Consider the following 21,085-nt stretch of genomic DNA (forward strand, 5'->3'; position numbering starts at 1 on the left):
TTTAGTTGTCAAAACCAAGTGTTGTATTGGTTATAATAATAGTCCTTGCATTTGATGTAGCATCTTATCACTCTTTAGCGTCTCAAAAGCGTCTCAAAACGCTTCTGTAAAGTGAATCAAATATATGTTTTGGGGGGGGGAAACGTGACAGCCAATTGCCCACAGCGGTGTCCCACAAACGGTCATGGATTGATGTATTTATGTATTTTTATTTAATTATTTTGAAGAGATTATTACCCCTGGAAAAGCGATCCACCAATAACTAACAAGTAGGCATTTGGAGTAAAGAAACTTGCCTGAGGTTTTGCCCTCGAACCCAGGTCTCACCCTTGCGAGACGAGTGATCTAACCAATACACTACAGGGACTGCTTCAATTGTTTGTGCAATGTGTGGCGATCAATATATTGCTAGGTTAACCTGCAAAGTGTTTTGTTCTGATGTAAAAATATGCCACTATTTCCAACCTGGATTCAGCAATGAAACCACATAAAAAATGCTTTCGCTGTATGTTTTAATCTACAACTAAACCTGAAAACAGAGGTTCAATTTTCACAGAAAATGATTAATTTTCAGATTTGTTTTTAAATGCGCCTGGTTCAGTTGGTAGGCACTTTTGCTTTCAAGTCGTAAGATTGTGGGTTCGTGGGAACTCACTCGCTCACAAAACATACAGCGCTAGACTTTATAGACTTTACAATATATTCTGTGAAGCACTTTGAGACTTCTCGAAGACATGATAAGGCGCTGTGTCAAATGCAAGGATTATTATTATTATATCGTCTAAGATGACTCTCCAATGCAGTGTTGGGGCTGAGCTGATTTGCTGGAGGGCTGTGCTTTGGATGAGATCTTAAACCTATCTGCTCTTTCAAGTGGTTGTTCAAGATACCATAGCGCTAGTCAAAAAGAGGAAGGAGATTCTCTCGGTATCCTGGCCAACAATGAATCCTAGCCCCAAATGAAATTAGTCACCCACTTCGGGACTGTTTATTGTACCAAGGATTATTAATATTATTGCTGCGTGGAAAATTATTATTGCTGTGTGCACTGCACTTCGCCCATAAAACATAGTCTTTACAGTAAATCCTTTGTGAAACACTTTGTGAAAGGCGCTATATGAAATGCAAGGATTATTTTTTAATTCAAACTTTTTATGGCCATGGGATGGGATGCCTCTGAGCATTTTCTGTTCTGTCCCCCACCCAGAGGGTTAACATGTCTCATTCTTTGTCTTGCAAAAGTAACCAGGTGGAGTCCAATATTGACTGACTTCTTTGCAAGTTCCCCCGTGGTCCTCTCTGCCCACTGGCAAAACCACTCAAGCTCCGAATCATTTGAATTTGTGCAGATCTGGAATCCTGGACATGTCTAACTCAGTGGTTAGAGCGAACTATAAGATCATAAGACTTAGGAGCAGGAGTAGGCCATTCGACCCTCGAGCCTGCCCCGCTATTTAATAAGATCATGGCTGATCTTCTAACCTAATTCCATTTACCAGCCCTATCCCCATATCCCTTAATCCCTCTATCTTTTAGAAATCTATCAACCTCAATCTTGAATATGTTCAATGACTGAGCATTCACAGCCTCTGGGGTAGAGAACTCCACAGATTCATTACCCTCTGAGTGAAGAAATGTTTCCTCAACTGAGTTTGAAAAGGCTGACCCTTAATCTTGAGACTATGACCCCTAGTTTTAGATTCTCCAACCAGGGGAAACAGTCTCTCCCTCTCTCTACCCTGTCAAGTCCCTTAAGAATCTATAGGTTTCTATAAGATCACCTCTAATTATTCTATATTCTAGAGAATATAGGCCTAGTTTATTCGACCTCTCCTCATGGGTCAACACCCCTCATCCCAGGAACCAACCTAGTGAATCTACTCTGCAGCCTCTCTAAGGCGAGTATGTCCTTTCTTAAATGAGACCAAAACTGCACACAATATTCTAGGTGCGGTCTCACCAAGGCTTTATACAACTACAGCAAGACTTCTCTACTCTTGAACTCTAACCCTTTTGCAACGAACGCCAACCTGGCATTAGCCTTCCTAGTTGCTTGCTGTACCTGAATACTAACTTTTTGTGACTGGTGTACAGGACACCCAAACCTCTGAACACTAACACTTCCCAGTCTCTCCCACCCTCTAGAAAATAATCTGCTTTTCTATTTTTACTACCTAGGTGAATAACTTCACATTTCCCCACGTTATCTACTCCATCTGCCACCTTCTTGCCCACTCACCTCGCCTGTCTATTACCCTTTGTATTCTTCATGTGTCATCCTCACTACTCTCCCACCTATCTTTGCATCGCAAGAGAGAGGACCTGGGTTTGATTCCCGAACGGGGCAAAACCTTAGGCAAGTTTCCTTACTCCACACGCCTCTGTTTACCGGTAAATTGGAACCTGATTGTTCGCTGATTGGCGAACCAGTTTTCTAATGGTAATAATCCCTTCAAAATGTTTTTCTTTAGTAAAAAAAGTAATTTGGTCACACAATCCACAACTGTTTGTGGGGACGCTGCTGTGCGCAATTGGCTGCTGTATTTCACCCACAAAATATACAGTTAATTCCCTCTGCAGTAAGCGCTTTGAGACTTCTCGAAGATAAGGCGCTATATCAAATGCAAGGATTATTATTATCTGTGAACTTAATCTGCACTGCCGCAATCAAACCTTTCTCACGCCCACACACCTCTTCAATTTAAAGAAAATGATTGCCGTCGCTCAGTGGTTAGAGAGCGCTCGCCTCTCCAGGGTTTGATTCTGGGTTTGATTCCTGGGCAGGGCGAAATGTTGGGAAAGTTTCCTTGCTCCACACGCCTCTGTGTTTACCCGGCAGTAAGTAGGAACCTGGTTGTTAAGTCTATTGGCGGATCGCTTTTCTGGGGTTAGTAATTCTTTCCAATGATTGATTTTAATTTTTTTCTAAGAAAACTATGATCAAAAATTATTCGATTCCGAACACAAATCTTCAGAAAAACTGTTGCACAAATAATAATAATAATAATAATAATAATATCATCAGGACTTGGAAGAGAGGATCAGTCACTGGGGACAGGGAGGTCATCCCACTCAGCTTCCGTTAAACCTGCAGGACAAACGGAGGGTGGGGTGGTCCTAGCTGGACAAGCGGTGGCAAAGCTTTGTGTAACTCGAATTCCTGGCATCCTTCAAGGTTATTTTTTTTTAGGATTGGAATAAAATCACAAAAGAAACAAAATGCAGAGGTGACTCTTTTCCCTTGGAATTCAGCGAGCAATCTTTTTCTGTTTACACAATGTGTGTGTGTTTTTTTATGAAGCAATCTGCCAGGAAATGACTCGACATGCATTTTTGTTGAGCGATAAGATATCCGATTTAGTGTCGTGAGGATCGTGATTCATGACAACTAATTGTATTCTGTGGGGCCAATGGGAAAATGATCATTGTAAATACTTACAGCACAATGAATAATGAACCCTTTCCAAGAGCTCTAGGGTGCTATCCTGTACAAGGGGGCTATATAATAATAATAATTCTTTCATTTGATATAGTGCCTCATCACGTCTTCTAGACGTCTCAGAGCGCTCCAGAGAATATACTGTAAAATGAATAGGCTGTTCAGATTTTGTGTGGAGTAAGGAAGCTTATGCAAAGTTTCTCCCTGCCCGGGAATCGAACCCAGGGCCTCTCGCTTGCGAGGCGAGCGCTCTAACCACTGAGCTACAGAATGCTGCAAAGGTCCACTTGAACCTGCCACCCAATTAAGCAACAAATCTATGGAACGATCACCATATTCTCAGAGCAGTGGAGATGGGCTGACACTGCCTGTGTCCTTCATCCCAGAACTGAGCTCAGTAAAAAAACATGTCTGTTGCAGGTGAGAATTGGTCTGTCTCCACGAGGGACATTGTATGAGTAGAAGCTTCTCTTGCACAGAATTATTTTTTATGTTGTGATACCCATGTTTGGTGTAAGGTCCCTGGTGCGTTCTGACTCTTGACTCTTTTTATCATGTGTGAACTGTACAATGGGAGGTTTCATCCCGAGAGGAACCTGGACCTGTTGACTCAAATGGTAGACAGAAGCTAACTGCAGCTTGTAACAGTTCTGAGAGCAAACCTAAATGTTCTGTACCTTGCCTCTGATTTCATAATAATACTAAGTAATCATTGCATTTGATATAGCACCTTATAACGGCTTTGAGACGTCTCAAAGCGCTTCACAAAGCGTTTCTCTTTGCTGCACCAGTGTGAATTATTCCTCTGAACCTTATTATTTACTGTTTAGACTGTATAGACTTGTGCTCTATACTCTATACTCAACTGGACATTTCTTTTGGAATGGAGTGCGCACTTTCTCTCTCTCTCTCTCTAGAGAGCTCTTTGCTCATCTAATTCCGGCAAGTATTGGCACAAGTTGGCAAGAGCCAAGGGTTGGGGACCCCAGAGTGTGTGTTGGGGTAACTGCTGGGGCATAACCAGCTAAAATCACATAGTTTGCCATTGTGGAGTCCTGTAGCTCAGTGATTAGAGCACTCGCCTTGCAAGCGAGAGACTTGGGTTTGATTCCCAGCAGGACTAAACCTTAGGCAAGTTTTGTTACTCCACACGTCTCTGTTTACCTCGCAGTAAGCAGAAGCCTGGTTGTTTGTCGATTGGCAGATTGCTTTTCTGGGGATAATAATCCTTTCAATAAATAAATAATAATAATAAATTAGTCACTTAAAATCCACGACTGTATGTGGGACGCTGCTGTGTGAAATTGGCTGCTGCGTTACACCCACAAAGTATACAGACAATTCACATTACAGTCTACTTTAGACCTGTGTGTGATGTGGTGTGGTTTGTTTTAAACAAAAAGGAATAACTTGATTCAATGCGATGGCTACATACTCTATATCTGGGAGGTAGATTTAGACTTTGCACTTTGATGTTGCTGACATTCGCATTTACAATGTAGAACTTTGCACTGTTTTCATGCACTTATCAAAGCTATCAGAAGTTACTTGCAGCTGAGGGTTGAAATTAAAGTACAAAGGTTCTTAAGCTGAAAAGTGTTGTTTAGAAGCCCGGTTCTGCACACTTTAACTTTACTTCATGTAAATCTCAGTGAAAATGGATATTATGTGGAGTCCTGTAGCATATTGGTTTGAGCACTCGCCTTGCAAAAGGGAGGACCCAGGTTCGTTCCCTGGGCAGGGTGAAACCTTAGGCAAGTTTCCTTACTCCACCTGCCTCTGTTTACCCAGAAGTAAGTAGGAACACGGTTGTTAGTTGATTGGAGGATCGCTTTTCCGGTGGCAGTAATAAACTACGATAAATAAACTGTTTGTGGGATGCTGCTGTGCGCATTTAGCTGCCGCGTTTTGCCCACAAAACATGCAGTTACTACACTTTACAGTGTATCCTGTGAAGCATTTTGAGATTTCTCGAAGATGTGATAAGGTGCTATATCAAACGTAAGGATTATTATTATAGCTGGCACCCGCGCACACACTCACATAAAGCAAAATCAGCTAAATATAATGGTGAGCTGCTCTTTTCCAGCCTCTACTGTGCAGAAACACTTGGCAGGATTAAATTAACAAGGCGAAATTTTAAAAAAGTGTTTATTAATAATAATAATAATAATCCTTGCATTGGAAATAGCGCCTGATCACACCATTGAGACGTTTCAAAGCACTTCACAAAATATATCGTAAAGTGGACTGACTGTGTATTCTGTGGGCAAAAAGCGGCAGCCAATTGTGTACAGCAGTGTCCCACAAACAGTCGTGCATTGCGTGACCAAATTTTTTTTACCTGCAAGGGATTATTACCCCAGAAAATGATCCGCCAATTGACTAACAACCTGGTTCCTACTGACTGCTGGGTCAGAGGCGCGCACGCGTGTGTGTGTGTCTGTGTGTGGAGCAAGGAAACTTGCCTATCATTTTGCCCTGGCCGGAAATCAAACCCAGTCTCTCGCTTGCGAGGCGAGCGCTCCAACCTCTACCCTACCGCGGACTCCACAATCATCATTATTCCTCGCAAATTAATCCTTGCGTTTGATAGAAACGAACGTTTCAAATCGATTGCTTTGCCGCAATTTCATTCTCCTTTTATCTGATTTGAATTTCGTTTACTTTGGGGGAAAAACAAGGAGGAAAAATACTTTGTTTTATTTATTGATTCATTGTTTTTTTTTTAAAAAATCCCTCGCCAGTCTGGTTCCTGTTTCTAAATTGTTCCTGTGCATGTGTATATGTGTGTGTGTGTATGTGTGTGACAAAAAAAATATTTCCATCTCAAGAAAAGCCATTCAAGTCAAGTACATGCAACGTGGGCGTAGAATGGAATTACTGGCAATGGAAACTATGTGTGGAACCAATGATAACCACAGCTGCCAGGCAACTTCAGCCGTTTTTTTTTCCATCTTCCAATAGCAGAGCCAAGCTGATTTGTTAGCTGGCTATCTTGGCTGAGTGCTGATGTCATTACTTTCCATCTGATGGAAGTTCGTCCTGTTCCCAACTGAGTTTTTTTTTCGTTCAAAGAAATATGCTGTCTCACACAGGAAGGTGCGTTAGTTAGTAAGCTAGTCAGCCAGTACACTCACTCAATCATTCTCTGGAGAGAGGAGTGGGTTGGTCTCTCCATAAAATTGTATGGTATAAAAGCGGACTGTAAAATCAGAAGAGTTATTCGGTTAGCCTCCGAGATAGAAAGAGAGAGAGAGAGAGAAAGACACAGTGTGTTCACTACAAATCCAGAGTTGCAGGGCATTTTATTTTACACACAGAGACAGACACGCACCACAAGTGGTAGAGCGATGCATCTACAAACCGTAAAGTGCGATATTATTTCTCTGATTGCCTGCTTGCCGTACACGGAAATTTTCACCGATGTTCACATTCGGGTAAGGAAGTTTTTTTGAAAAAATGTCCTGACTCAGGAATGTGGTTTGGTTCGTTTTCTGTTTGTTGTATTGAAGAAAGAGTGTTCTTTTTTTTTAGCTTTAAAAACATTTTAGCTTTACTGTGCCACTGTTGATCCTGATTCATACCTTTTACTATATATTAGATTTATTAACAAACCAGGTCTTGTCTGTTGTTGTAAAGAAGCTCTGTTGTTGTAAAGAAGTGGCTGCTCTTTGACTTGTGACTTCCTGGTTACAGAGACTTTGGTTTGACAACAAATAATAATAATTATTTAATCCTTGCATTTCATATAGCGCCCTATCACGTCGTTGAGACGTCTCAAAGCGCTTCACAGATTACAACACGATACAGGATTAAAACTCTCTTGCGAGGATTTTTTTTTTGCTCAGTTTATGATTGATTCGTTGCCAAATTAAGGGAAATAAAGAGGCGAGTAAGGGAGTGTAGGGGGGAGAGAGAGAGAGGATTGAGAATGGGGTGAGTTTATTTAAGGAAATGCTCAACTTGCAGCAACTTGTAATGATAAACTGCATCTAATTGGTAGTCAATTTTCTTTTTTTCTCTCCTACTGAGCCTCGGGGAAACCAGGTTGTGTATGCTGTAATATGTATATATGTTTTTTTAAAAAAACATACTTAATTGGGGCTGTCTGAGGGTGGTGGTAAACTGAATAATAATAACCTTGCATTTGATATAGCGCCTTATGGCTTCCGAGAGACACGTCAAAGCATTTCACAGAATACACTGTAAAGTGGATTGATTATATGTTTTGTGGGCGAAACGCGGCAGCCAATTGCGGGTAGCGGTGTCCCACAAACAGTCGTGGATTGAGTGATCAAATTATTATTTTTTGAAGGGATTATTAGCCCCAGAAAGCGATCCACCAATCGACTAACAACCGGGTTCCTACTTACTGCTGGGTAAACAGAGGCGTATGTGCGGAGTAAGGAAACTTGGCCAACGTTTCGACCTGCCCAGGAATCGAACCCAGGTCCTCTCGCTTGCAAGGCAAGCGCTCTAACCACTAAGCTACAGGACTCCATCCACCGAATAAAAGGGGAAGGAATAATCCCAGTTCCATGTAGTCATGTTGACCCCTAGTTACTGACATTTTTTAGATGCAAAAAGCAAAGATCACTTCTATTCTGGTTTTCGGAGGTAACGCAGACAGGAAAGTTTTGCAACCACTTTAATTAAGATGGCAACTGATGAGTGTCAAGTTGGAAACTGAGGAACTTTGCCCCAGTGAAGAATGTAAAGCGTGTGAGTGGATTATGTTTTGATATCCTGTGAGTCACCATGGAAATTTGCCAGTATTTGTGAAGCTGCTGTCATACAAAGGTGGAATGTTACAGAGCAGTTCATCAACTGTCTCGGTCTTGTTATTCCTCCACATTAACCATTTCATCTAATCCCACTCTCTCCTACTCAGTAACAACCACAAAATTACATTTGTGTAGCGCCTTTTATGTCAGGAGGACGTCCCAAGGTACTGGACAGTGAGGGATTTGGACCCAAACGGGGCTGGGATCAGGGGGATGGAAGGCAGGAAGGGTGGATGACAGGGTGCGTAGGAGGTTGGCCAAAGGGGAGGGTCTTGAGACGTGCCTTGAAGGAGGTAAGGGAGAGAGCGAAGTGAATGAACTGTGGAATGAAGTTCCAAAGGGTCGATCTTAAAACAACAACAACTTCTGTACAAGAGCCCTGTAGCTCAGTGTTTAGAGCACTCGCCTCGCAAGTGAGAGACCCTGGGTTCAATTCCCAGCAGGGCAAAACCTTGGGCAAATTTGCTTACCCCACACGCCTGATAATAACCCCTCAAGAAAAAAAACAATAATAAATTGGTCACTTCAACCCACGACCGTTTGTGGGACGCTGCTGTGAGCAATTGGCTGCCACGATTGGCCCACAAAATATACAGTCAATTCACTTTACAGTCTATCCTGTGAAGCCCTTTGAGACGTCTCGAAGACATGATAAGGGGCTGTATCAAATGGAAGTATTATTATTATAACTTGCATTTATATATCGCCCTTCACACGGGGTAGTGTCTCAGGGCACTTAAATATGGTGCCAAGCCAGGTGGGAGAGAGGAAGTGACTGGAATGGAGTAGAAGAGGCAGAGGGATTGATGGAGAGAGCTTCAAGGTGTAGCGGTTGAAGGCACGGCCACCAATGGTGGAGCGAAGGGCTCAAGAGATAATCCAGATGCCAGAGCCACCTGAACAGAATGGAGTGGAGTGGCTGGTGGACTGGGGAGAAAGCAGGTTGGAGAGGTAGGGAGGTGCCAGAGCGTGAAGGGATTTGTAGACGAACGAGTGAGAGGATCTTGAAATACTTGCTCTCGTTTACCATTTAAAAATATTCCTCCTCTTCAAGCCATCCATCGAATTTCACGAACGCAAATAAATAATACTAATTCTTGCAATCGATACAAGTGCCTTAACAAGAAACAGCTCAAAGTGCATCGCAAGGTTTTGACTGTTAAATGTCGTTACTGTGTATTTAACAGCAAATACGGCAGCTAATTTGCACGAAGCAATGACCCACAAACACAGCCATGGATTGAGTGACTTTTTACCTGAGGGATTGTTGGCCAGGAATAACGGTAGAAATTGCCCTTCTCTTTTAAAGTCGTGGCATGAGACCTTTAACATCCACCCATACTGTCAGATAGATGGTTTAACATCTTACCTGAAGAATGGCTGGGTAGCAATGCCGGTATTTAATTATTTGATTTGATTCTGATTGTGTGTAGCGCATTTTAAGATTAAGACTTAAAACGATTACAATGTCACAAGAAGGCCAGATGATTTTCACCCACAAAATGTATAGTCAATTCACTTTACACTATATCCTGTGAAGCGCTTTGAGGCGTCTCAAAGACGTGATAAGGCGCTATATATCAAATGCAAGGATTATTATTATTATGATGAAGAGCCCATTGATCTCACCTTCCAGAATACCCACCCTACCTCTCCTTATACCACCAAGTTCTTTCTTAAATATGTCCAGCATTGTAGCTGTATTCCCACCTTTCCTAGTAACAACATTCCACCCTGTTAATTACCTTCTGTCTTAAAGTTCATTTATAATGATATGAATAATCCTTGGATTTGACCTATCATAGAATCATAGAATTATACAGCACAGAAGGAGGCCATTCGGCCCATTGTGTCTGTGCCGGCTCTTTGAAAAGAGCTATCCAACTCAACCCCACTATCCGCTTTCTCCCCATAGCCCTGCAAACTTATCGCTTAGAGACGTCTCAAAGCGCTTCACAGAAAGTGAAGTGTAAAGTGAATTAACTGTATATTTTGTGGGCAAAACCCGGCAGCCAATTGTACACAGCAGCGTCCCACAAACAGTCACCGATTCAGTGACTAAATTATTATTTTTTTTTGAACGGATTATTACCCCCGGAAAAGCTATCCACCAATCGACCAACAATCGTTTCTACTTACTGCTGGGTAAACAGAGGCAGGTTTCGTCCTGCCCGGGAATCAAACCTGGGTCCTTTCGCTTGCGAGGCGAGTGATCTAACCTCTGAGCTACAGGACGCCAAATAACCCGAGGCTGAACAATAAAGGGCAACAGGGCGAGGGAATTGGAGAGCAGCCAAGACCTGTAGAACTTTACCCGAGTGGAAGGAAAACAAATCAAAAGCCTTCAGGGTAGGAAAAAACACATCATAAGCCATGGTCAAATGGAAATTACCGAGACACCTAAACCTACTAGAAACAATTGCTGCTCACTCATAGCAGAGCATTATGTCACACTGCGAAGGACACAAGTTACGTAAATTTTGAAGTGCTGAGGTTGTGAAACGGCTTCAAATTCAACTCAAAAACGATCTATTTCAATATGACATTTTCCACTTAAAAAGGCTTGCTTTTTTTGGGGTGTGGGGAGGAGAGGGGGAGGTCAGGTCAGCCTGACATGCGCTCCCATCACCGTTGCTTAAGAGTCTCCAACCAAGCTGAGAATTCCAGGTATCCCACCTACATGTGGAAATCCCAGAGATAAATTGTTGGAATGGTTTGTGCGCTCTTTCTCTCTCTCTCTCTCTCTCTCTCTCTCTCTCTCCCTGGAGGACACATTTTGCTTTCCTAATTCCGGAAAGTGTTAGGCGCAGATAGGTAAGAGCCAAGTGCTTGGGGGGGAGCCCAGAGTTGTGTTGGGGTAACTGCTGGAGTCTAACCAGGATTATATCTATGTGTAATTCAGCAATGAAACTAAGAAGATCCGAGTGCAAACATTTTTCTGTTGGTCAACTCCAAATGTCAAATCTACCCACAAACCAGCGTGAAAAATAACAGAAGGAGCCATTTAGCTCAGTGGTTAGAGCACTGACCTTGCAAGTGAGAGGACCCAGGTTCGATTCCCGGGTAGGGGCGAAACCTTAGGCAAGAATCCTAATTCCGCACACACGCCTCTGTTTAACTAGCAGCGAGTAGGAACCCGGTTGTTAGTCGATTGGTGGATCGCTTTCCCAGGGATAATAATCCCTTCAAAAAAATGTTTTTTTAATTAAATAGATAAATAATTTGGATAATAATAAAGGAGGGGAGATATTATTTTGAAAAAAACTGGACCGAGGAGAGGGGTAGAGTGAAGGGAGAGAGAGAAACTGAGTAGGTCGCTGGTATACCAAAGGCCACATGGGAATTTTTATTCAACAAAATCTCATTAGTGCATAAGTCTGCTTTTAATTTTTGTGGCATTAAACCAATAACTCAGTATTAAGTAAGTAGTAAAACCAGTTTAGAATTTAATTTTTTTTTAATACTCTCTTAAGCCAAGGTTGGAAATTTCAACCAATGAAATTTCTACCAGCCTACGGTGAGTTTTTTCAGGGTTTCTTTTCTGGACTCTCTCTCCCTTGCTCTTTCCATTCCCCACCTCCTCTCTCTCCCTCTCCCTGCCCTCCCCACATCAACCCCCACGGCAAGTTTCCTTACGCCACACGCCTCTGTTTACCCAGCAGTACGTAGAAACCCGGTTGTTAGTCGATTGGCAGATCGCTTTTCCGGGGGGTAATAATTACTTCAAAGAAAATATTAATAATAATTTGGTCACTCAATCCACGACTGTTTGTGGGACACTGCTGTGCGCAGCAGTCGTGGATTAAGTGAACAAGTTATTAGTAGTGGGAAGGGATTTTAGGGAAAGGATCATTATCTCCAAGAAAGCGGTCCACCAATCGATGCAACAACTGGGTTCCCACATACTACAAGGTAAACAAAGGTTACCAAAGTGGAGTAAGGTTAACGTTTAAAAAGGAATTGTACAAAAACCTCAAGATTTCCAAAGCTAGACAGAAAAAATAAAGTGGAGTTTGCTTAACAGTTCTGCATGTTGAACGTAGGATTGACTGAACTTTACGAATGTTCCACATTTCCATGCAATTTTTCAAATCCTTGGGATCAAATGGTTGGGCAGGCTAAGACCAGGTAGAATTTTGGGACACAAGCGCCCATGCATAAAATCTCTCTGCCCCCGTTTTAATCCTCCTGCCCCCATGACTTGAAAATGAACTTGCCCGTCAGCCTGGCGCAGTGGTAACACTATTGGATGCCACATTGCGCACACAAACAATTTACAACATATTCTGCGAAGGGCTTTGAGACGTCTCGACGACGCGATAAGGCGCTGGATCGAGTACCAGGATTAATATTATTATTAATAAGCTGGTTGAGGACTTTTAACAAGGAGTTTCTCGGGCTGAAATTATCCAGGGGTTATGTTTTCGAATTCAATCCTGACTGTAACTCTCCCCCTCCCTACAGGCCGATTTCGAGTCGATCTTCCGAGCTTACGACCCAGACGCAACCTTTCAGTTTTTTAAGAGTTTTAAGCGAGTGAGAATCAACTTCAACAACCCCATCGCGGCGACTGAAGCCAGAATCAACCTTCACGGGACTGAGTTCAATGGAAAGAAAATGAAGCTCTACTTTGCACAGGTAAAGTAAATTGTTTCGCCCCACACAATACACAGTCAATTCACTTTACTGTCTATTCTGTGAAGCAGTTTGAGACGATTCAAAGGCGTGATGAGGCGCTGCATCAAATGCAAGGATTATTATGATTATTATCACTCACCCACCCACCAAGTTTTGCCTCTTGCCAACCTGCATTCAATACTTTGGGGATTAAGTGATCAGGGTGCAACCCTCTGGAGAGAGAGCGTTTCCAGAGGAATGGGAAGGGCTTGTGGAGCAAACCACTAAGGGTTCTGGAGAACCTCCACAGCCTTTGCTCCTCTCTTCCTCCGTGACCTCCTAACCCCTTACCAACCTGTCCGCGCCCCTCCACTCAACGGGCTCCGGCCTGCTTCACGTCCCCCGCCTTGTCCGCCCCACCACTGGCGTGCGGGCCTTCAGGCTCTCTTCCCCCACCCTCTGGAACTCCAACCCACAGTCCCTCCGCCTCATCCCCTCCCTTGCCTCCTTCAAGACCCTACTCTTCGACCGTGCCTTCGGTCATCCTCCTACCCCTACCCTCCCTGCCCTCCACCTCCTCCTGATCCCAACCATCAGCTCGGTTCATGTATTGCAACTTCTTATCAGACTTTGTAACCCCTGTAGCTCAGCGGTTAGAGCCCTCTTCGCAAGCGAGAGGACCCAGGTTCAATTCCTGGGCAGCGGCGAAACCTTAAAGTTTCCTTACTCCATACACCTTGTTTACCCAGCAGTAACTAGGAACCCGACTGTTAGTCGATTGGCTTTCTGGGGGTAACAATCGTTTCAAAAAATAATAATAATAAATTGGTCACTTCAGTCCACAACTGTTGTGGGACGCTGCTGTGCGCAATTGGCTGCAGCCTTTCGCTCACAAAATATACAGTCAGTTCACTTTACAGTGTATTCTATTAAGCGCTTTGAGACGTTTCGAAGGCGTGATTCGGCACTATATCAACTGCAAGGAATATTATTATTATTAATATTATAATATTGACTCTGTATTTCAGGTCCAGAACAAATCGTTCAGCAAAGGTGGGCCACACCTGTTGCCCCCTCACCCAGAAAAACAGTTCCTTATCTCTCCTCCAGCATCTCCTCCTGTGGGCTGGAAACAAGCCGAAGATGCCACACCTGTTATAAACTATGACCTACTCTATGCCATCTCTAAACTGGGTCCAGGTAATGCACATTCACAGCACAATCATCAGAAGCGCAATATGGGTTTAATTATAATAATGGTAATAATAATTGGCTGCGCATTTCAACCATAAAATATACAGTCAGTTCCCTTTACAGTATATTCTGTGAAGCGCTATGAGACGTCTCAAAGACGTGATGAGACATTATATCAAATGCAAGGATTATTGTTATTATTCACTGTACAGCACAGGAATTATGTATTCTTGTAGGCGAATGCAGCAGCCAAATTGCCCACAGCAATGTCCCATAAACAGCCACAAGATAAATGATCAATTTTATCTGGGGGTTTATTGGGCAAGAAACTGGGAGGTGGGAAAAAATCATGGACAGTGCACTGGGATTCTAATAATAATAATAATAATAATCCTTGCATTTGATATAGCACCTCATCTTTGAGACATCTCAAAGCGCTTCACAGAATATACTGTAAAGTGAAGTGACTGTATATTTTGTGGGTGAAATGCGGCAGCCAATTGCGCACAGCAGCGTCCCCACAAAATCATGGATTGATATATGCATGCAGACACACACACATATGCATGCAATAAACACGTGTGTATGCAATACACTCGCACACACACACGTACAATACACTCAGATATGCAGTACGCATATGCAATACACACACACGCACATGAGTAAACACTCATTGTGGTGGCGGAGCCTAAGGCGAAGGTGAATTCCTGTACCGAGAAGAAATTATTTTGGTTTTTTTGCTATAAATATAATACTAAAAAAAAGTTTTATTTAAAAATAAAACGAAATGTCTGGACAGGAGAGAAATACGAGCTTCACGCTGGTACGGAGACGACGCCTAGCGTGGTGGTGCACGTGTGTGAGAGCGATCCAGAGCTGGAGCAGGAGCAGGAGTTGGAGCAGGAGGAGGAGAGAAACAGACCCAAACCCAAGATCGTTCAGACCAGACGTCCGGATTTCACCGCTGGCTACTCAAAGTGAAAGTCGGGGGTGACCGCGCTGGCAAGTTTTCTGCAGAAACGAGAAACCTCGGCTGGTATAGCGAGGAGGGTACCACTGAACTGTGCACGTCAGTATAAATAGCGAGCCAGGGCTGAAGTCCCAATAGTTACTGTAATCTGTACTGATTTAGACAGGAAGAGTACACATGGTGCAGGGTGGGGGGTGGGGGTGGGGGGGTGGGCGGGTAGAAACCTGCCCTGTATACATTTTTGTTTGTTTGTTTTTTTGCTTCCTTCCCTCTCTGTTTTAACCTCAAACGATCAATTCGCTTTGCAGTACATTCTGCCGAGCGCTTTGAGACGTCTCGACGACGTGGCAAAGGCGCTGTATCACATGCAAGGTTTATTCTAAGTCTGCTGGCGAGCGGTGAGGGCCCGCAGGCAGGCCAGGCTGATCGAGCCACCACAGGGCTGGACCGTGAAGGAAACTGTCAGCGAACTTGGCTTGGCTTGACTTGGCTTGACGGGCAGTTGAAAACCACTTGAAAAGTCATTTTCATTTGTCTCGCCCGTTCCGGTGTCGTTCTTCAGGATAAAAGCTCGTTGTTCCTCGTTTTATTTTTCCCTCTCTCGCATTTGATGATCAATAAGAGGGTTCGTCTTTTTAGTTTTATTCTCACCTCGGTTTGGAGGAACTTAAGGTTAATCGCCCGGTGCTTCATCACATGGCCCTGCTCTGCTCTCCAACACAGTTCTATTCGGAGATGCCAAAAATGTGTAGGGAACTGGGTTTTTTTTTTGCAGATCTACCGGTGGGTGGAGAAATCGAACTCTGTATCTCTGAAGGTTTTTCTTTCCCCGAGTTTTTTGTTCTTAATTCTTTTGAATTCCGTGCACGTCGATCGAACCAGACACTTTTTTTTGCGCGTGCGTGTTTGTGTGCGCGTGTGTGTGCGTATTTTCACCTCTTTTGAGTCGATGGATGCAGCTGTGTTACTGTTAAAGCATTTCTTGGTTTTTAAATATTCTGAAACTCCATCGCACAGTGAGTGTAATTTACGTACTGTACCTTCGATAAGAATTGCCACCCTCACCATCTTTTTTGCAACCTGTGACCTCAGAGTGGGGTGGGTGGTGGTTGTTGAGGCTAAATGCAGACCAGGGTTCCTTAGATTGTGGTGATTGAACCCATGAGAAGCCATGTGAGCCCTCACGGTGACTCAAACATGACCAAGGCTTTCAGCTGTATTTAAAAGAAATCACCTTGAACATCTGGTCTGGATGGCCCATTGGATATCCAAGCCAATTGTGTGAGGTGGCTTGTATTACCCCACTCCCCCCACCCCCCCCCCCACCTCCCTCCCCCGCTTTCACTGACTGATTTAACTTGTGGTATAAAGGGTGCTATGCTGCATCGCTGGCTGATGACTTGGCCCACAAAATACAATTCAATTCACTTCGCTTCACAGCACTGGGAAGCGCTTGGAGACGACTCGAAGACTGGATAAGGCGCTGTATCAAATGCAAGGATTATTATTAATATTATTATTAATGGAATGGTCATTCCAGCTCAGAATGGAAAAAGAGAAACTCTTACAGAAACGGGATGCAAATACAATTATTTTTATTTAACTCTGAACCTAGTTACATTTTTCTTCCTTCCCCCCCCACACAAACACACACACACAACCTCAGACACATATCCTCTCTCTCTCTATATATATATAATACACATATCCCAAAACCAACCAACCTCGTACTTCACCATGTAAGTGAACGTTGGGAATTAGAAGGCCATGGAAGATTTGACGTCTCGAGTTTTCGCACACATCAGAGGGGAAGGGGACAAAAAAATGAATTTGAACCATGCTCTCAGACAGGCAAGCTGATTTATTTTGCGTGTGTGGGGGGGGGGGGGCAGAACAATCGATTCAAACAGCGGAGACAATTTGGATTGACACTATATCAAAATCCATCAGTATCGTTGCATTTTAGTGTTTAGTTCAAGCATGCAAAATATTGGTCGCTTGAGCTGCATATCCGCGATGCAATTGTTGCTGCCTTGAATGCTACCAACTTGATGAGTCTGATCAGAGTGCTTTACTCCTTATGTGTGTGTGTGTGTACAATCTGGTAGTTTCTTCAAGCTGTGTTCCTAGACTGAAATGTGCTCGCAGTAAAATGTTAAATTATTATTGACCGACTTGTCTGCTGTACATATCATTCATTGTACAGAACGGAACCCGAAATGGGCAGATGTGGGAACGTTTACAAAATAAATAAATGCATTTGCTTTAAAGATTCTATTTGTTTTTTTTAAGATCTTCCGTGCCACTGCCCTTTCCATACTTGACAAACTTTGCTGGGCTTCCTGTACCGTATTCGGTTAGATTTGTGGAGGCCTGTCGCATACTGGTTAGACCGCTCGCCTGTAAGCAAGAGGACCCCGGTTTGATACCCGGACAGGGCAAAATGTTGGGCAGGTTTCCTTACCCCACACGCACACCTGTTTACCCAGCAGTAAGCAGGAACCCGGTTGTTATTTCATTGGAGGATCGCTTTTCCAGGGGTTATAATCACTTCAAAAATAAATAATAATTTGATCACGACTGTTTGTGGGACGCTGCTGTGTGCAATTGGCTGCCGCGTTTCCCCATCAAAATATACAGTCAACTCACTTTACAGAAGACGTGATAATGAGCTATATCAAATACAAGGAAGGATTACTATTATTTAACTGTTAGTCACTGTGGATGGTTTTTATCTGATAGTCTGATTTTCCTTCTGAGGGAGAGGAGTAACTGACATGCATCGTTGAAAGCACAAGCCTTTGCTCTGATCTGCCTTTTCGATTCATTTTGGAATAATAATAATCCTTGCATTTGTTATAGCGCCTTATCACATCTTCAAGTTGTCTCAAAGTGCTTCACAGAATATACTGGAGAGTTGAATTGACTGTTTAAAAATATACAGTCATTTCACTCTCCAGTATATTCTTGTGGGCGAAGCGTGGCAGCCAATTGCGCACAGCAGCGTCCCCCAAACAGTCATGGAATGAAGTGACCAATCTATATTTATGAAGGAATTATTACCCTCCGGAAAAGCGATCCGCCAATCGACTAACAACCGGGTTCCTACTTACTACTAGGTAAACAGGTGTGTGTGGAGTAAAGGAAACTTGCCCAAGGTTTCACCCTGCCCGGGAATCGAACCCAGGTTTCTCGCTTGCGACGCGAGTGCTCTAACCACTGAGCTACAGGACTGTAGTAAACGTACGGAACAGTCCCCCGGGCACATGGTGGAAGCAGAACGTGTCGATTCTTTCACGAACAAACAAATTAACAAATTACATAGAGACGTCTCAAAACGCTTCACAAGATAATACTGTAAAGTGAATTGACTGTATATTTTGTGGGTGAAACACACCAGCCATTTGAGCGCAGTAGTGTCTCACAAATAGTTACACTACACTACATAGAGTTCTGTTAGGAAATAATATCTCGGTTTATAGTTCGGGATATGATGTGTTAAGCGAGTGCCAGGATGGTGGAGGGCAAACTAGATGGACCTTGGTCTTCTTTCCCCCGAGCAAATTCTTACCTCCTTATGATTTTAAAACAACCTGTTCAAGGTGACACCTGGATCTTTGTGCCTTTTTTTTCTCGTCGCTAAATCCGATTCTGCTTAAGTTTAAGGATCTTATGGAAAATGTGTCTGCTGTCTTTTATTCCCCCCCACTACCCCCCTCCCCCCCGCGATTTAAAAAAATTCCAGGATGATTAGAAACATGAATGAAAGGCATTGTGCAAAACAAAACGTAATGGAAACTTCACTTACTGAATGCACCAAAGTCATCTCATCAAGGTGTTCCTTTCAACATGATTAATTATATTTTGGTTGGTCCTTCGTTCAACATCCAATACTTGGTGAACTGTTGTGAATAGATATAAATAAGGGCATCTTAATGATGGCCCAGCAGGTTAAATAGGTCAGTCAAAGCTACACTACAATATTGGGCTGAATTACACATTAAATAATCATGCCAAAACCAACCGCCGTGCTTAAGGGCACGCAAACCAGACAGTGTTCCACATACGTGGTTAGTGCGCTCGCTTCACCAGCGAGATTCCCTGGGTTCAATTCTCGAGCAGGGCAAAACCTTAGGCAAGTTTCTTTACTCCACACACCTCTGTTAGCTGTAGGTAGGAACCCGGTTTTTTCGTCGATTGGGGAATATCCCCTCAAAAAAAAATTTAGCACTCAGTCCAAGACTTTTTGTGGGACACTGCTGTGAGCAATTGGCTACTGTGTTCCACCCACAAAATGCATAGTCAATCCGCTTCATAATATATTCTGTGAAGCCTCAATGACGTGATAAGGCTCTATATCAAATGCAAGGATTATTATTGTTATGTGCACCACTTGCACATTGAAATTTTCCTGTTTCTGGAACAGAATAATTGCACTCTCTAACCGGAATGACGCACCCTGCTTATTTAAATCCGGGTGGTGTTAGGTGCAGATTGGCAGGAGCCAAGGCTTGGGGACCCTACAGGGTGAGTTGGAGTTTGACCAGCTGAAACTGCATAGCTTGCCATTCATATCGTTGTCGAACGGGAATCGAACCCGGGTCCTCTCGATTGCGAGGTGAGTGCTCTAACCACTGAGCTACAGAACTACAGAAATATCAATTGTATTGTAAGTTAGAGTGATCTTTGCTCTGCTCCTGATCCATTTCTAGCTGTAAGTAGGAATCTGGTTGTTAGTTGATTGGCGGATCGCTTTTCCGGGGCTAATAATTAGTTCAAAAAATTAGTAATAATAAATTGGTCACTTTAATCCACGACTGTTTGTGGGACGCTGCTGTGCGCAATTGGCTGCCGGGTTTTGCCCACAAAATATCCAGTCAATTCACTTTACAGTATATTCTGTGAAGCGCTTTGAGACGTCTCTAAGACACATTAAGGCACTATATCAAATGCAAGGATTATTTATTATTATTTTCAATGAACATCATTTATTTACTATTATATATTATATAATAGATTATATTGTTATATATTATATATAGGGGAGACCTTATTGAAACATATAAGATTCTTAAAGGGCTGATAAAGTAGACACAGAAGGACTGTTTCCCCTGGTATGAGATTCTATAACCAGGGGTCACAGTCTTAAAATTAAGGGTCAGCCTTTTAGAACGGAGTTGAGGAAACATTTCTTCACTCAGAGGATAGTGAATTTATGGAATTCACTACCCCAGAAGGCTGTAGATGCTCAGTCCTTGAAGATCTTCAAGGCTGAGACTGATAGATTTTTAGAAAACAGGGATTAGGGGATATGGGGATAGGGCAGGTAATCAGAGTTAGGTCTGAAGATCAGCCCTGATCTTATCGAATGGTGGGGCACAGGCTCAAGGGGCCGAATGGCCTACTACCGCTCCTAATTCTTATGTTCTTATATTATTTCTACACTATTATTAACAAACTAAAAGTCTACACAGAGACTCTTCACTTCCTTCATTGTTTAAATCAGACAAACCCCTAAGATTTTCCCTCCCATGTTAAAGCCTAGTTCTTTTAGTCCAGCGCTTTGGGACGTCCTCCATACACGGAAGGAGCTGTACAATGTAATTTGTTGTTGTTGTCCCTGTTTATCCAGGAACCTGGCTGGCCAGTTCACTTGAAAAAAACACCTTCAATCAAGTCTGCATTCACAGCACTGGGTGGCAGCCTATTTCATGAAATAACAACTATACATCATACGAACAACTCTTGCTTCTGTCTTTGAAATTTTTTCATGTCATTGCGTTTTCTGAGGGAGGAATGGGCTGAACGACCCATTTTTATGTTCCATCCAGTGGCAGACTGGCTCGCCGAAAAAACAATTAATAATATTTATAATAATAATAATCCTTGCCTTTGATGTAGCGCCTTAACACATCTTCGAGGCATCTCAAAGCGCTTCACAGAATATACTGTAATTAATTATATATTTTTACGGGCAAAACGCGGTAGCCAATAGCCCACAGAATTATCCCACAAACGGTTGTGGGTTGAGTGATCAAATTATTTAAAAAAATAAAATTTTAAAGGGATTATTAC

At 42.9% G+C, this 21,085-nt stretch overlaps 1 protein-coding gene across 2 annotated transcripts in view; it reads left to right on the forward strand.

Moving 5' to 3' along the window:
- The window catches only part of LOC103186751 (calcipressin-1), a 36,828-nt gene extending 21,664 nt beyond the window's left edge, over window positions 1-15,164 (forward strand). The window contains exons 1-4 of one of the 2 annotated variants that reach the window (XM_007905961.2): window positions 6,408-6,879; window positions 12,691-12,864; window positions 13,872-14,043; window positions 14,840-15,164. In XM_007905961.2, coding sequence (XP_007904152.1) covers window positions 6,793-6,879; window positions 12,691-12,864; window positions 13,872-14,043; window positions 14,840-15,021 — 615 coding nt within the window. In that variant the 5' untranslated portion in view covers window positions 6,408-6,792 and the 3' untranslated portion in view covers window positions 15,022-15,164. Of the gene's footprint in view, window positions 1-6,407; window positions 6,880-12,690; window positions 12,865-13,871; window positions 14,044-14,839 lie in introns of those variants that run through there. The other variant, XM_042334443.1, reaches the window with a different exon arrangement.
- The last annotated feature ends 5,921 nt before the right edge of the window (window positions 15,165-21,085 follow it).

The sequence above is a fragment of the Callorhinchus milii genome, unplaced genomic scaffold (assembly GCF_018977255.1).
Source record: "Callorhinchus milii isolate IMCB2004 unplaced genomic scaffold, IMCB_Cmil_1.0 Scaffold4, whole genome shotgun sequence".
In the NCBI taxonomy this organism is placed as follows: Eukaryota; Metazoa; Chordata; class Chondrichthyes; order Chimaeriformes; family Callorhinchidae; genus Callorhinchus; species Callorhinchus milii.